Source organism: Toxoplasma gondii, chromosome IX (assembly GCF_000006565.2).
Source record: "Toxoplasma gondii ME49 chromosome IX, whole genome shotgun sequence".
Lineage (NCBI taxonomy): Eukaryota > Apicomplexa > Conoidasida > Eucoccidiorida > Sarcocystidae > Toxoplasma > Toxoplasma gondii.
Genome location: NC_031477.1, coordinates 2,768,443 through 2,784,938, shown reverse-complemented (window position 1 = coordinate 2,784,938; position 16,496 = coordinate 2,768,443). Strand labels below are relative to the sequence as shown.

The window sequence follows — 16,496 nt, the reverse complement described above, 5'->3', positions numbered from 1 at the left end:
GTCTGTTCCTTTGTCTCTCTTCCTTTTTTTCTCCTCTCCTTTTTTCTCTCTCGTCTCCGTTCTTCTCGCAAAATGGCGGCCGCGGCTCCGGCTGTCGGGGGAGGCATTCGCGTCCAGGAAGTGAGCGATGTGAACCGCGTCGAGCGGATTGCGGCGCATTCTCACATTCGCGGTTTAGGACTCACAGACGCGTTGCAGCCGCGAAAATTCTCGCAGGGAATGGTCGGCCAGCCTGACGCTAGAAAAGCTGCTGGTAAGACTTCGCGACCCTCGACACAGTCTTGCGTTCTCCCTGGTGTCTCCGCGAACGCCGAGGCTCTCTGCAGGTGCAGTCCGCCACTGCCTCTCTCCCGTTCACTGTTTCGTCTGAAGAGCGGGTGGAGCCAGGGTGGTTTTCTCTTCATCAATGAGTCCTAAACTCACGCCAGGTCTCCCGTTGAGAGTGAGTAATATTCTACGCTTCAGTGTTCTCCGCACTGCCCGGATGTCCCTGTCTCTCCAAGTGGGCGCTCTGCGCGCTCCTCATGGAAAGGAAACAGGCAAGAGAGACGCTCTGCACTTGTGCGAAGGCTCGACTTGCAGTCGCCCCGGAGATGCCCACTGTCCGTGGACGCGGCGATGTCCTTTGTTTTTTTCGCTCTTCGTTCTAATGCATGTACGCATATATATATACATATATATATACATATATATATATATATATATATATTTGTATGTATATGTATGTGTGAGTGTAGACTTACGTATCTGTGTATCGGAGTTAAGTTGTGTAGCATGGGAGGCAGTTCGTCGCTCTGGGTGCGTACTTGTCGAGGTACGATTCAGCATGCGTGCATGCGCCTCTTCGTCCTGAATTCGCTCTACTTTCCTTTTTCCTGCCTCATAACTTCCAGGCCTCGTCTGCAAACTCGTCAAGGCCGGCCGCATCGCAGGCCGCGCGGTGCTCCTCGCCGGTCAGCCTGGCAGCGGGAAGACCGCCATCGCCATGGCAGTTGCCAAGGAGCTCGGAGAAGTAAAACTCCTCAAATCAAAGCAACGAGTTCCGATATACATACATACATAAATATATACATATTATAATACATGTGTATGTATATATGTCAGAGCACAACAGGTTTCAGACAAAAACAGTAGCTCTCACACAGAGCGACCTATGCATATACACAAGTATATATTTACATGCGAATCTTTCTCAGACGACCACGTCCCATATAGAGCGACGTGTGCATACATTCAGTTGGATACATATATATTTATATATATTTATTTATATAAATATTCATATATATTTATATATATAAACATATATATAAATAAATATATATATATATATGAATATATTTATATATATATATATTTATTTATATATATGTTTATATATATAAATATATATACGTGTCGATCGAAGTAGACGCCTGCAGTCTCAACGGTCACGTGCACAACACAGCGATCCCGTCTGCACAGGCATCCTCCATGTATATATGCAGAAGCATGCATCTACAGGTGTATACATATATGTATATATATATATATATATATATATATATATGTATATGTACCGTACGTATCTGTGAATATGTTCTATGCATGAACCTTTCGATGCGAGAGTTCTTCAGAACTCTTTCGGGGTCAGTTCTTCCAAAGGCAATTCGTATGTTCCTACGTTTGTGTGTAGGTAAAAGCAGAGATCGACCTGGTGGGGGGCTGATAGGCTTTAGTGTTTCTCGACCTTGAGAGCTGCATGCGGTGCGTTGTTTTTGAACTGCTTGTATTTGCAGTCGACGCCGTTCACGCACATCAGCGGCAGCGAAATTTTCAGTTTGGAAATGTCAAAGACGGAGGCGCTTACGCAGGCCTTTCGGCGGTCTATAAACGTCCTCATCAAGCAGGAGGCAGAAATCATTGAAGGAGGTAACGGCCTTTTTTCTTCCGTCGCGCGTCTCTTCTCTCTCACTCTTCTTGGTAGTTTTCTCCATTCATTCTGTTTCCTGTGCCGTCGCCTATCTTATTTGCACGGCGGAACGACGGTCGAGCATCATTGGTTCTAGTCTCACAGTTCAAATCTTCAATAATTAAATTGGTGCCTTTGTAGAGGTATCTCTGCTCGTGTATGTATATACATATATATATATATATATATATATATTTATCTACTTCACTGCGGGTGAACTCGTTCGTCTCACGCCATAGATAGGAGACGCTGTCCAGACGTATGGCAGTAGTAACTCGAGAATCGGTAAGCTGTCTCTCATGTATTTCTGCCTCCCTTGCGAGTGCTATGAACTCTCATTTGCCTTCTCATGTTCTCTCTCTTTTTCTGTCTCTTTCTCTCTGTCTCTTCCTCTCTGTCTCCTCTCTCGTCTCCCCTACGCGTTCTCCCTCGGTGTGTTGTGCTTCCTCGCCTTCGCGTTCTGTCGCGACTGCGTCTGTTTCTGCGTCCACGACTCTTCGGCGGTTGCTGCACTGTTCCCTGCATCGACCGCGCCTCCGCGAGCTCCGCCACCAGTGTCTCTCTTTGCCGTGTCTGTCCGCAGAGGTCGTCGAAATCGAAATCAACAGGCAGACCAGTGCGAAGGCAGGTCAGCCGTCTGCGCGCACTGGCCGCATGATGCTCAAAACCACCGAGATGGAGACGCTCTACGACCTCGGTGCCAAAATGATAGGTACGCAAGCGCCGACGCCGAGCTGCTCTCTGGAACAGTGAACGCCTCTCACAGTGGGCGGCTGCCACGCTGCCTGGCTCGCACCTTCATACGCATGCGTATATATATACATATATATATACATATATATACATATATATATATATATATACATATACATATATATATATATACATATATATACATATATACATATATATACATATATACATATATATGTATATATACATATATATACATATATATATATATTTATATGTATGTGTGTCTGTATGTGTTATGTACGTGCTGAAGCTTCACTCAAGAGGAGAAGAGAAGGAGGGGGGTCGAGCGAACAAGGAGGAGAGATCCCGATGAACAGGAGCAAAGTGGAAGAGAGAGAACTCGAATGCGAATGAGGAAGAGAGTGAAAAGGGGAGACGAGACAACAAGACTGTTTTTCGCCGGGCGTTCGATCTTCTCCCGCCAGGTGTAGTGGGCGACGACCAAGTGTGTCTTGGTGCTCCGACCCAAACATCCAAAAATCCCGGGATCTTTTGCATGCATCCAGCGATCGACTCCTCTGGCAAACGACCTGCACCCTCGACCCACCCTTTCGCTCGTTCTTTCTCTCGTGGTGTCTCTCATTTCCTTTTCTCTCGCTGTGGTGCTTGTTTCTTTTCGCCTTCGCGCAGATGCACTTACAAAGGAAGGCGTCACTGCCGGGGACGTCATCACCATCGACAAGAGCACAGGAAAGGTGACTCGCGTCGGACGAGGTTTTTCGCGAGCGAAGGACTACGACGCGGTCGGCCCTGCGACGCGCTTTGTCCAGGTCCGCGTTCTGCAGCTTCCGCGTTGCGCCGTCTTGTTCGTTTTCCTGGTTCCTTTCCGTGCTCCTCAGTCACTTTCTTTTTCTTGTTTTCTTCCATCTCGTCTTCTGGGCACTGTTCCCAGCTCGTTCACCTATTTGCCTCCGTCACACAGCTTGTAAAAGTTCGTTTTATACCTACACCGTTAGACGACAGATCGCTTCGCGTTCAGTGAGTTGTGACAGCACAGGAAACGCACTTTGGCAGATTGGGTTTCCAAACGCTGTGGTTCCTAGGACCTCGACGCTGGACTGTCCTGTGTGCTTCATGGATTTTCAAAGATTTGTGGCGTTTTCTTCTCTGGCGCTCGTCGGCCTTTCGTCTCTCTGCGCCTTTCGCTGTTCATCTTCCTGTGCCGAGTTTCGTCTGTTTTGCGTTCTTCAGTGTCCAGAAGGTGAACTCCAGAAGCGAAAGGAGGTAGTGCACTCCGTCACGCTCCACGAAATCGACGTCATCAACAGTCGGTGAGACTCGACGAGGTTTTTTTGAGTCTCCGCGACGCGCGGGGGATATCTCTCTCCTGCCGTGACCTGTGCCGCCTAGGTTCTGCCCGAGGCGAGCATGTTGCTGCGACGCGTTTTTTGCAGAAAAAAGTCCAACGAACGCATTCGGAGTGAAGTCCGTCCAAGCCCAGATGTCTGCTTTCGCCGTTCACTCTAAAATGATGCAGTGGGGGGGCAGAGGGGTCGCGTACTTGTCTGTCTGTGTCTGTTGCACGAAGAAGCAAAGTGAAAAGAAAATGTCTCTTGTTCGCTCGAGCATGGCCTTTACGAGCCGTCGATCGCGGAGTCCCAGAAGAACGCGAACGTGACTGGAAACTCGAAAGGCAGTGGGCAGGGTGATGGGATCTCAAAAGTCGCATCGACTGTTTCGGATTCCCCTTGACGGCGAGTATGCACTCGTCCACGCCAAAAAAGCGTCACTCAGAGACCGAAGGACAGGCGACGCGTCGCTCGACCGCGTTACCCTCATGCGCTCGTGACGGATCGGAGAGCGAGACAGGAGGCAGACGCAGAGGCTGTTCTGAGTCGATCTCGTATTCTTCGCCTCATGGGCTGTCTGTCTTTCCCGTGCGTTTTTTCTTCTCGTCCTTCTGCGCCGGCGAAGCGTCCCCGTTCTTCGTTGTGCTTTATGTTGAGTCTCGTCTTCTCTGTTCGCTGGACGCCTTCTTTCAGAGCCCAGGGATTCCTCGCTCTCTTCGCGGGAGACACTGGAGAGATCAAGAGCGAAGTGCGCGAGCAAATCGACCAGAAGGTGGCTGACTGGAGGGCCGAAGGCAAAGCTGAAGTCGTTCCGGTGAGCCGCGACTCCCTTCAGCCTTCACACGCCTCGAGGTCCCTCGGTCCCTCTCTGCTGTTTCATAATATCCCCTGCGTCACGCGCGCTCCTTTCTGCGGAATGGACAACACCCGCCGTCGCAGCTAGGGAAACCACGGAGACGAAGAAGCAGCAATAAAGAGTAAAGAGAGAGAGAGAGAGAGAATGGAGCATGGTCTGAGGGCAGTGACCCGACTCCTCTCGTCAGTTTGCGCGCTTCTTCTGTCTGTCGTCGAGATGTGTTGTCTTTGTTCCCTTTGTTGTGGTTTCGTTGGTCTCTCCTCTGTCGTCTTCTCTCTCCCCTTTCTTTCTCTCCAGAACGAGTATCGAGCACCTCTCCGCAAACGACGGGCGTTCGCATACCCGCGGTGGAGTCTGTAGATCGCTCCCGCGTTTTCCTCCACTCTCTCCTGGAGAACTTCCTCACTCCTGTTTCCGTGGCTGCTCTCTCTGTCTCTCTGGTTTTTCCGCGACGTCGTACCCTGCGGAGAATCGCCTGTGTTGACGCCTTCAGCTTGAGTCGACTGGGGAGACTGGCGGCCTCTCTGTCGTGAGTAGCCGCCGCGTTTACGTTCCATCGCCTTGGACGCGCTCTTCCGCAGATTTTGCGCGTTTTTTCGTTTTCTCTGCAGGGCGTATTGTTCATCGACGAAGTTCACATGCTCGACATCGAATGTTTCTCGTTCCTCAACAGGTGCGACGATCTCGAGTTCGTCCTTTTTTCAGTTCGCGTTTCGCGTCGGTTTCATCTCTGGCGCTTGCTGCAGCGTGACGACACTGTTTTTTCTGTGTTTTTCTTCGCGTTTTTCTGGCGAAATCCCTTCCACTTCTCTGGCGTCTACTCGGTGCTCTCCGGCCTCTGCCCTGGCTGTGGTGTCGAAGCGCTACCTTCTCGACTGAGCCTTTTCTCCTTAAATTGCCGTCTCGCAGGCTGTCGGCGTTCTCGTCGTTGGCTCTTCTCGCGTCTCTTTTCAACGCCTCTTCTCGCTTTTCCTCGCTTCTCGCGACTCTGCTCCTCCGCCCCCTACCCTTGCCGAAGCTGTCCGGAGCTCTGGAAGGGAGGGTCGTTTCTTCTTTTTCCAATGCACCTGCGCCTTCACAGTCGTCTCCTCAGCGCCTATCGCGTCTCTCGCGTGTGTCTGGGTCTGCAGAGCTCTCGAGCACGAGACTTCCCCGATTGTCATCATGGCTACGAATCGCGGCATCACCACCATCCGGGGAACGGACTACAAGTCGCCTCACGGCATTCCGCTCGATCTTCTCGACAGATCTCTGATTATTCCGACTCAGCCGTACGAAGAAAAGGACATGCTGAAAGTAAGACGCCGAAACGGACTCTTCTTTGTCCGGGGCTGCTCGACGAGAGACTTGTGTCTGAGTTGCTCTTTTGATCATCTACGTTTCAATTTTTTATACAAGTCCTGGTTTCCGTGGTTTCTATGCATGGTGTGAAGACCCAGTCCGAACGTCGTACGAGCTTCTTCCGACCGGCTCTTCCCCTCCCGCTTTCTTCCCCCTCTTTTCTCCCCTCGGTTCTCTCCCGTCTCCTCCGTCTCTTCTCTTGTCCATTTTTCTCCCCCGCCTTTTTCCTCCTTGAATATGTCGCATTTTTCTGAGAAGCGCCCTGCGCGGCTTCTCCCCTCCGAGAGGAGAAAAGACGAGTCGTTAGTACACGAACCGCCAGGCTTGCCGAGGCAGGTGCTTTCGTTGGGTTGTCTCAGATCATTGAGTTGCGCGCCGAAGAAGAAGACGTGGAACTGGAGGAGAGCGCGCGTCTGCTGCTCTGTAAAATCGCTGCTGAGTGCTCGCTGCGTTACGCTCTGCACCTCATCACCGTCGCGAATCTCGTCTGTCGGAAACGACGAGGCTCGGTTGTCACTGTTCAAGACATTCGCCGCGTTTACTCTCTATTCATCGACGTTAAGCGATCGACGCAGTACCTCGTGGTAAGCACTCAGAGCTCTCAGCGACGAGACGCAGGACTTGCGCCACCAGTCCTTTAGGCATGCAGCGTCGCGCAGGACCTAACTGATGCATGCAGTCCGGTGCGTTCAGCCTGGAAGTCCTCCCGCGCTTTCAATCGAAAAGCCGGATCGGAGTTGCGAGCGCTGCATACCCAAAAACCAGTCGTCGAAAAAAAGAGGGTGTGGGGCCTCGACGTGGAGTGCGAACGCGGAGGTCGCAGAGGAAAGCAAACAATAAGAGAGGGGAGAGCTGGAACGAAGGAAAGAAACGCCTGACGTTGTCTGTGCGTAATCGTCCTGGCATGTCTCTGAGGAGCCCAGAGACCTCGATGCGCTTTACGCAGTTGACCAGTCACTCGTTCGCTGGTCTTGGCGTCAGAAAAGAAAGAACCGCTCGCCTAGCAAATGTGTGTACTGAGCTTGTTCTAATCAACCTTCAAGAACGCCGTTCTCTTGGGTCCCAAATAAAGCGTCACAGATGCTTCGCCAGGATATTTTTCCCCCAAAAGACGGGAGAGGCATTTCTTTCGGTTCCTTCTGGTAGTGGCGCGTCTCCTCCAAATGCTCGCACGAGGTCTCTCGCTTTCGTCGCAATGAGCAGCGGTTTTCGTTGTGTTTCTTTTCTTAGGAATATCAACAAGAATTCATGTTTTCAGAGCTGCCTGGAGGCGCACCCTCTCAGTCGCCCTCACAGGCCGTGAGGAGCGCCGGGGCCGACAGGCAAGAAGGCCTGGAGAAGACGAAGGGAAGCGACGACGGTGAACGTTTGGACGCTGCAGACGACAGTGAAATGGCTTAAGAGGGAGAGAATTCGAGATTGTGACTGCTGTCAAACCGCATTTTTCCGGAGTTTCTCTCTCCGACCTCTCCCTCTCTGCGTAACGCACAGGCGTTCTCGGCCGCCAGGCAGACACGAGACGCAGATCTCTTCTGCTATCGTCGCGACCTCCGACTTCTTCACATCTGGCACAGAGATAAATCGGCTTTGCCTGCATATGCAACTGAGGTTTGCTAGCCTCTTAAAAGCATATACATATACATATATATATTTATTTATATATTTATATATATTTACTCGTAGAGATGTGCATGATTGCATGTATCTGGAGAGGGAGACGAGAATGTTATGTCCAGGGTAGGACAGGCGGGGGATACGTGGAAAGAAACCGCCGGTCCGTCTCAGGCAAAGGCAAGCACATGCGTTGGCGGGGGAATCCTCTTTCCTTTTCTATCGCACGCGGTGACGCGCAGATCTTCATTAAACTGCAAAGTCTTCTTTTTCTTGGTGCAAAAGAAGAATCAGATAATGCGTATCGTTCCATGTTTTCTTCGCATATTGACATCTGAGAAACTCTTGACCGGACTGCGTTGAAAAAACGAAAAGGTTCTCCAGAAAAACCAGGCGCTGTCATCTCCCGAAACTCGAATCTTGAAAAGGGAAGCGCCGAACGCGACCCCTCGCGATGCGCTGTATTCTCTCTCTAGGACTGCTGTAGAATTCACTCACCTACATTCCCCCTAGGCTAGCACATGCAAATGCATGTGTACACATTTATTCGTATATATATTTATATATTTATATATATTTTTGTATATACTTTCTTTTATTTATATACATTTACGCATATACGTGTGTAGGCGGCTACAACATAGTCTTGACTTGTCTCCGAAGTGCGGTGGTGGGAGTTTGAAGCTCAGGCGTCGCTGAAAAGCGGCTTTGTCGAGAATGAGTGGAGATTCTTTGTTATCTTCCGCGCTTCGAAGATTCTTTTGTTTATTTCTGCTGCACGCATGCGTCGACCGTCAGACAAGTCAGTCACGTTGTCCAGAGAGGGTCGCAGCTGCGTTCGACTCGCTCTGGAGGTGAAGACAGAGCTTCATCGGTCAACATCCTTTCCTCCCTTTTTTTGTCTGCATGGCTTGAAAAAGCTATTCTAAAGAACTTCCTGCAAAATGAATCTCGCAGCAGGCACCTGCTGCGAAATTGGGTTCCGAATATGCAGGATCACTGACCTGAACGCTGTCCTTTCTGTACAGACTCGATCTGCATAAGAAACAGCACGGTCACGATCATATTCTTTCGAGAAACAACATCAGCTGAACGCCATGTATCAATGGAAGGATATTCGCAGGGTCGTCTGGGATCCTCGAAACAAAGAGCTTTTTCCTCGCCCTCAGTACTTTTTTCAGTGCGCCAGAACGCATGGTTTCTCTACAGTTCAACAAGCTCCAGTTCGAACGGAAACGCATGAACAGAGATGCACTTGCGTTTTTGTAGCTCTCCATGGCACAGAAAAATTCCGCGTGGTGACGCCGAATCGACTCCAACACCGCAAATCGTGTGCTTCCAATTCCAATAATGCATTGCGGACATATATACAATTATATATAGATAGGGATAATATAGAAGATAAGTACCAAAGCATTATTTTATGCATGCGTAAGCTCGTGTGTATATGATGTAGATGCATAAATTTGGTGTTTTGCTGCAGAGTAAACAGGAGGTGAGATGTCTCTCCTCTATGCAGGAATCCGGATTTGCAGCTTTGAAATGCTTTTTTCCAAACACAGGAAGTCGACGCGCATTCACCCCTCTAGAAAGGATATCCTGCTGATGGCCTGGGCTCCAATGCATGCACAACACATTTATATATTAGAAAAGTAACTATTTGGATGCGTTGTAGAAAGAATGGTGAATCTTGAACTGTGTGTACATATTGACGTTCCCAGCTGCGTTGTCTGAAGCACAAAGGCGTGGAAGGAAGCACGCTTGGAGTTGCGTCTGCTTGAACAGCCGTCTTCCATCAAGGACGCAACTGCCTTGAGCGCGAACTCTGACGAAATAATAGACAAGGTTATTTGTTGGGTGGACTCGACTTTAGAGAACCGTGTTGACGACGGTCTGACGCACTCTTTGCATTGGAATTTTTCCGGCAAGACGTTCGTTCAACGGTAAATGCGGAGACGCCCACAGTGGAGACAGGCAGTTCCTGTGTGTTGGGCGTCGCCGTTGAGACTTGCAAAAAAGAGAGGTACGAAGACCTCCAGAAATGTGCTTTATTTTCCACGCGTGCATGCGTTTCTTGACGCAGACGTTCCGCTTTTTAGAAACCAAAGGTGCAGGGTGCTCTCTGTGACAAAAGAGCCGCTCTCTCACGGAGTGCGAAAACGAGCAGACAGTGTGTTTCTCGACCCTCGAGCAACGACTAGAGGGTTTGGAGGATTCAGTCTTTCTATTTCGCGTTTGTTTATGTCTCTGTCGACTCTGTTTTCTCGAATTGCCACGAGGAGCGAGGAGAGAGAGAGGAGCGGGAGGAGCGAGAGGAGCGATTGCAGACCAGCGAGCTGTAGAAAATTCGAGTCGCTGAACGGATTGTGTGTGGTTTCCGCTTCGCGCGCGTGCAACGAGAGCGAGCCTCGCCTCATGAGCTTCACTGGGGAAGCAAGTCTGTTTTCTTTGCTTTTTCCTTTTTCGGATTTTCCATTCGCAAGGAAGCGTTTTTCCAGTCTCGGGCGTGCCTCTCGGGGGTCCTCGTCACTCTGGATTCCAGCCTGTCTCGTCCCGCGGTTTATTTTGGGTAAATGCGAAGTTTCGTTTTTCATCCCTTTGCTGTTTTCTCTTTTTCCTCCAATTTTGGTCGCCACTTGAGAGGCTTTTCTCAAGGTCCACTTTTTGGCGGGTGTCCGTCCAGATTTCAGCAGAGCGCTTCTTCCTGTCTGTTGATGTTTCCTCGTTTTCTTCCAGCGCTCGCTTCGACCCCCCTCGTCTTTCTTCGTTTCGTTCTTCTCGGGGTGTCTGTCTGCTTGTCTCTGTTTCTTTGGTCTTTGTCTGAGCAGCAGTTTTTCCCGCAGTCACGCAGGCGGCTAGAAGCTTCAGAGTTGGGTGACTCTTCTACGCCTCTCCACGGAAGAAGAGGCGTTGCTCAGAGTTTTCGTTGACAGACCGTACTCACTCTCACGTTTTTTCTGTAAGAGAGGGAGAACTCGTCTGCGCTGTGTCTCCTCCGGAGTTTCTTTCTGCTTCGCCGTCTTTCTTTCAGCGCGCTTTCACCGTCGGGGACGAAGAGAGGCCGTAAAAAACAGGATCTCGTCGCCCCGACTCGGTTCTTCTGTGGAAGACGCTTCAGTTGTCGGTGTTTCCCCTCAGGTTTTCTCCGTTTCTGCTCCCTCTGTTTGTCGTGTCTGAGAGCGACAAGAAACGTTGGTGGCTGGGTTCCTCGCTTCTCTCCGTCCTACGGCTACTCGACTGTTCGTTCCGATCTCGCCAGACGAAAACTGCGAGAGGCAACTCAGCAGATCTGAGGAACTTGACAAGCAAAGAGGAGCTTTATGCAAGTGGCGAAGGGCACCATGATTTTAGATTGGCGCTCGCAGATTCCCTGTGTCGGGCTTCCTCGCGCCGGAGTGTGGAGAAGAGAAAGAAGCAGACAGTCCACGTTGACCGTCAACTGCCTTCCCAGTGGACTGGCTTCTTTTTTTCTGTAACTGGTTCATTTGCTCTTCCCTCCCCTTCCCCTGCCCTTCCCCCGCTGCGGTGTTGTATTACATCGAAGTGGAGGAGCCTTCTTCTACACAGAGGAGCGAACGAGCGAGAAAACGGTTGTCCTGCAATTGTCCTCGTCTCTGCAGCCTCGAGACGGGTGGAAACAGGCTCTCTTCACGTTTATGTCTTCTGTCTCTCTTGTCTCTCTTGTCTCTCTTGTCTCTGTTGGACTCGATCCGTCTCCTTTCCTCTCGTTCCTCTCGCTCTCCAGCCTTCACTTCCGTGTCTCTGGCCTTACCTTCCTTCTCGTTTTTTTTCGTCTCTTCATTCTTTTTCATTCGTGTTTCTTTTTTCCTTTTCTACTCGTTTTTCGCTTTTTTTATACTGCCCCGTTTTTACGTGTGTCTTCCACTTTTTTTCTTTCTCACCTTTTTCTTTCGGCCCTTGGGCCTGAAGCTTCCTCTCTGACCTCTCCGTTTTCCGCTCCTCTCCCTCAGACTGCGCCTTCTCCTCTCCGGTGCTGGTTTCCGTTTCTCTCTCTTCTGTGTCTCCATCTGTCCCGCTCTCTGTTCTCCCTTTCCTCTCTGTCTGCCTTTCTTCTTTCCGTCTGTCTTCTCGCTTCTTCCCTGGGTTCCTTCTCGGCTTTCGCCACTCTCTCTCTTCTCTCTTTCCTGCCTCGTTCTTCTTGATTGCTTCCCTCCCTCCTGCTCTCTCGCTTCGCTCACCAGTTCTTCGCTTTGCGTCTCCTCCGTCTGCCCACGATGGACGACTCTTTGTGGGAGCGCGTGCCTCTGCTAGTTCGAGTCTTCACGGCAGGCTCGGCCTTCGTTCTCTGTTGCGCTGGCGTCGTCAACGTCGCCTTGCCCGTCTGCTACACAACTGGCGTCGTCGGTCTCGCTCTCGTCTGCGCCGGAGTCGTCGCGCTGCTCTGCGAATTCTCTCCGTACGGCCTGAACGTCCTGATGGGCGTCTGTCCTCTCCTCGGCGAGTACTTCTTTCGGGGCGTCGTCTACCTCCTGTAAGGCGCACTCGGAAGGGAAGACGAGCGAAAAAAAAAGCTGAAGAGAAGTGGAGGAAAGCCTGGAGGGGCAATGGACAGATAGCGCAGCTGAAGAGAACAGTCGTGGAGAGAAAACCTCGCGGAAAATTGGACGCTGGGAAGACACCTGGGGGGAGAGAGGTGAACGGAGAAGTCTAGAGGAACGCCGGGAAAAGGCGATCAAGGGAACAAACGAAAATGTGAGGAAACTCGAAAAGTGAAGAAGACCGCAAAGAGGAAAAGGAAGACGACAGGAAGGAACCGTGGAGACGCCGACAGGGGAAACCTGACGGATCGCATGTGTGTCTTGCTGTTTCGAGAAAAGAACGTTGCTGTCGGGCAGCTTGTGGACGTGTGAAAGAGAGGTTAAATGCAGCTCAGGTTCCCTTTGCACAACGAGTCGTCCGAGTGAAGATGAAAGTGAATTTGATATCGAATGACTTTGCTCTCTCCTCGCTGTAGACCTCGCCTTTGAGCCCCCTGCCCTATTCGGAGAGACATGGGAGAAACGCAGACGGTCGCGAATCGATGAATACGTTCTATATGTCATCCTTTGTGTCGCACGCGCCAGCTGAAGAGAAAGCGCTCTGGGCTGCCTTCTGTGCAAGGACCCCGCGGCGCGCGTCGGGGCGTACACAGGGTCACCTTCTCTGGTGTTACGCTAAAGAGGTTTCACTGTCCTGTTCACTTCCTTGACAAGATGCCATAAAACCGATCGCGACCCGGAACTCGCAGGGTGGTGTTTGTCTGAATTGCTCATGACCTTCGCCTTTTTCTGTGCATGCGTTTCGCGCAAATCGTTTCCAGAGTCGGCTTGCTGCCTCTGGGCAAGGAAATGTCTTGGCTGGGACGTCTCGCCGGGAGCTTGATGCTTCTCAGCGGCGCCGCAAACATTGCAGTGCACCTCGCTCTGCCCGCGGCTGTCTACTACGGTCCTGCGAATGGTGGTATGCGTCCTGGACATCCTGACGACGATGAGGAACAGCCGTACGCAGCCGAGTAAGTGCGTCGAGTGAAGTTGTGTCCAAGATGCGTCTGGAGGCCCAGCGCTTCACACAAGGTGCAGTCTCATCACAGACGTACGCATTTCGTAGTCTCCTTTCTGATGGTAGGCTGCGGGGAATACTCAGCTCTATCTCTCGGTGACGAGGACGGAGGCGACAAGCCCGAAAAGACGAGAGGTAGAAGTTAAGACGGACGAAGGGGGGTGAGGGGTGAAGGGGGGAAGCAACGGTCGGTTCCGAGAGAATACAGGGGAGAATCACGAGCTTGCAGTGTGCCGCAGTTAGTTGTTTTGTGGTTCTTTTCCAATGTGGTGTGGAGCAGCGAGACGTAGTTTCTCTGAATTTGGGGTCGCTGCTCCTTTTCGGTGGGTTCTCAGGGAGGGTCCAGTCGACAAAAAAAGTCCGTTAAGATGGTCAAAGGAAGATGAAGTGATCTGTCGTATCGCGTAGGACGGAACGGTGACATTTATTTTCAAGACGCCGGGATCTAAAACTGAAGATCTCATCACTAACGTCATGGCTGCGGGGTGTTTTGGGTCTTCTTGTGAAAAACGTCTTGCTCACCTGGGCGGGTTACGGCCTCTCGCGGCTCTTTCTGCTCCTCTGCTCCACTTCGTCGGTTTGACTTATCCTTCTGCTTCACGCTGCTCTTTTTTCTCGAAGTGACTTTCCCTGTCATCTTCTTCACCGTCTTTTCTGCCTTCGTGCAGCGAGTGCCCGCCTGCGCCGAGCCCCTACGACGGACTTCACTGAACGACCGAGGGAAGAGAAGAAGAAAAGAGACAGCAAAGGACGAGACGAATGGGGAAGCTGAAGAAGGAGACGAAAGGAGGACGTAGACGAAGAGAGGAATGGGAGTGAGGGAAGAGAAGAGTGGAAGAGACAGAGCGAGAAGTATCAAGGTACGCAGGTCAGACCGGGCAACATGCGGAGATGACTGACCTCCCACAGCGCAGAAGGGAGATGGAAAGAGGAAAAAGCGGAGGCGGCTTCGAATGCGCCTTCTTGCGTCTGCGGCGTGTGTCTCGCCGAGTAACAAAGAGAAGGGGAAGGAGGCGAAAAAGGGACGCGACAGCAAACAGAGCAGAATCTTTTCTTGGTAGACTTCCACTGAACGCAGACGCCAGGGGAAGGTGTTGGGTTGCAGATCGGTTTCTTTGTGCTTCCCTAACGTGAGAGGGGGAATCTTCCATCTCTTTTGAGCCATCCGTTTCTATTCGCGTCTCCGCCCAATTGGTGGCCTTCGCTTCCTCGTGCTGCTGGCAGGCGCTGAGGAGACAGTCGAGAGGCAGCTGCGTTTTTTCTCGGTTGTGCCATTGTTTTGGTCCTGTCCCCGAGCGTTTCGTCCCCTTGTCTTTCTACAAATGCCAACAGCGCGGAGCGGGTCGGGGATGCCGTCCTTTTTTCCTGCGGTAGAGCCCAGTCGTTCGCCTTGCCAGAATGAGGAAAGTGTGCCGGGGAACGAGCAAAAGAGGAGAGCCCCGCCAACCAAAAGAGGACGGACAACATTGGCCGTCGCTTTCACGTGGTGGCTAGTGCGTGAGGCGTTCGTTCTCTGGATCCGCGATCCGTGTATGTCCCGGCTTCCTTTTCTGGGAGTTACTCTCGTTCGTTTTTCAAAACTTGCGAGAGGAACTCTTGGACGCTGCAGCGGAACGACAGAGGACAGACATCGAGAGACCTTCCTGGTGGGTCTTTGCTTCTGTGGGTGTCTCTCCAGTGTGTCCTTCCATTGGACCCTCCTCCGGCGCATGCATGCACATGTAGAGCGAGTAGAAAAATAAAAAAGTGCAGGTAGAGATTCCAGCTGGTGGTCCGTCACTGGGTTTGCACCCCTTTGCACAAGCAGCTAGAGAGATCGCTCCAGAAACGTCGATAGGGTTGCCTGTCTGAAGTTGCGACAGCCCTTACGCATGTGCGGCCAGAGAAAAGCTCAGAAGGCTTCAAAAATTTCAAGGGGAATTTGGATTTGGAGCGCGTTGGTAAAAAGCACAAGGCTTTCTGCCCTGAGGAGACTCATTGATACGCCTAAAAACCACGAGACCAAAGACGCTCGAAGGAACCTCCCCGATCGGCGGGCTCCCAGCGTGACAAAAGAGTCCAAGGCGGGAGGGAATTCGCATTATGCACAGCTGGGGCTCCGTTCGTGGAGATCACAAGGGTTTTCACTTATTGTTTGTATGAAACCTGATTAGTTCACCCATCCAACAGGATCCGGTTGTTTGGGAACAACTCCCTTATCCAAGGGTAATATATGTGCTGCAATAACGCAGTCGATGCGAAGCCGAAACTCTCCACCGAGTCTCGTCCTTGTTTGAGAAGTTACTCGCGGCTTCCAGTACAGCCGCCCTGGTGCGACTTCACCCCAGTAGACTCTGTTTTACAGGTTAACCAAAACTGCTTTACAGAAGATCGACTTAATTCCGTTCAACGTAACCAGGGTTTCTTGTCTTACTGTATACAGAATTGTCTCCCATTTTTGATGTTGTCGCACTTTGGATGTGCAGGATGTCGGCCAAGGTTGTTTGAATGAAATGGAAATGTGACGGCAGGATGAACTATACCAAAAGATATACTGGACGCAAGGTCAGCCAGAGAATCGCTTCTTTCAGTGACACCGAAGTTCGTTACGAGCGATGTAGAATTCTGTGGATGTTTACGGTAACATGACTTCGACCGGAGACTGCAAAGCACAGCTCTCGCTCAAAACTAAGTACCTTGCTGCTTCTGGCAACAACATCAGTGGCGTCTAGGTCTGCAGGGTTTTGCCCTTCTGTGGAACAGTCTGAAGAGATTTTTGGCCAACTCAGAGCGCGTGTTCTGCTGGAGGTTTGAAGGCAGTTAAAAGTCCTTTGTCACACGTATACAGTAGAAAACGCTTCACAGAACTTGGGCAAGTCAAAAGCGTACGACGGGAACCATGTTGGTCCTTTTGTAAGGCATATGCCTGCAGACAAGGCGCATGCTTTACCCTGTAGCGACGTACCACTTTTTAAGCAGATATAATCGGCGTGGGATTTTCCTCCGACATGTGAAAACAGCGAATCACTGGAATGTTAGGAATGCTCTGGCATTTTTGCAAATGTGTCCAAAATTGTTGTAGGATGCAGGTATTCCTGTAATGAATGCTATCGGCGATACCGGTACGCATTTCACGAGCTCTAGATAACATAAG

At 51.0% G+C, this 16,496-nt stretch overlaps 3 protein-coding genes across 3 annotated transcripts; all 3 read left to right on the top strand.

The window, feature by feature from the left end:
• Positions 1 to 72: 72 nt before the first annotated feature.
• On the top strand, positions 73 to 7,594 carry TGME49_288860 (RuvB family 2 protein; the record flags this gene model as incomplete). Its single annotated transcript, XM_002368281.1, has 11 exons — positions 73 to 253; positions 894 to 1,012; positions 1,779 to 1,911; positions 2,535 to 2,663; positions 3,338 to 3,477; positions 3,899 to 3,978; positions 4,690 to 4,810; positions 5,464 to 5,525; positions 5,983 to 6,148; positions 6,553 to 6,777; positions 7,424 to 7,594. The coding sequence occupies 11 exons, from the start codon at positions 73 to 75 to the stop codon at positions 7,592 to 7,594; spliced, it is 1,527 nt and encodes a 508-aa protein (XP_002368322.1).
• Positions 7,595 to 12,039: 4,445 nt separating this feature from the next.
• TGME49_288850 (hypothetical protein) lies at positions 12,040 to 14,074 on the top strand (the record flags this gene model as incomplete). The annotated part of the gene is made up of 2 exons (XM_018782051.1): positions 12,040 to 12,296; positions 14,032 to 14,074. The coding sequence occupies 2 exons, from the start codon at positions 12,040 to 12,042 to the stop codon at positions 14,072 to 14,074; spliced, it is 300 nt and encodes a 99-aa protein (XP_018636375.1).
• A 173-nt stretch (positions 14,075 to 14,247) lies between these two features.
• TGME49_288845 (hypothetical protein) lies at positions 14,248 to 15,867 on the top strand (the record flags this gene model as incomplete). Its single annotated transcript, XM_018782050.1, has 2 exons — positions 14,248 to 15,009; positions 15,829 to 15,867. The coding sequence occupies exons 1-2, from the start codon at positions 14,686 to 14,688 to the stop codon at positions 15,865 to 15,867; spliced, it is 363 nt and encodes a 120-aa protein (XP_018636374.1). The 5' UTR covers positions 14,248 to 14,685.
• Between the last annotated feature and the right edge of the window lie 629 nt (positions 15,868 to 16,496).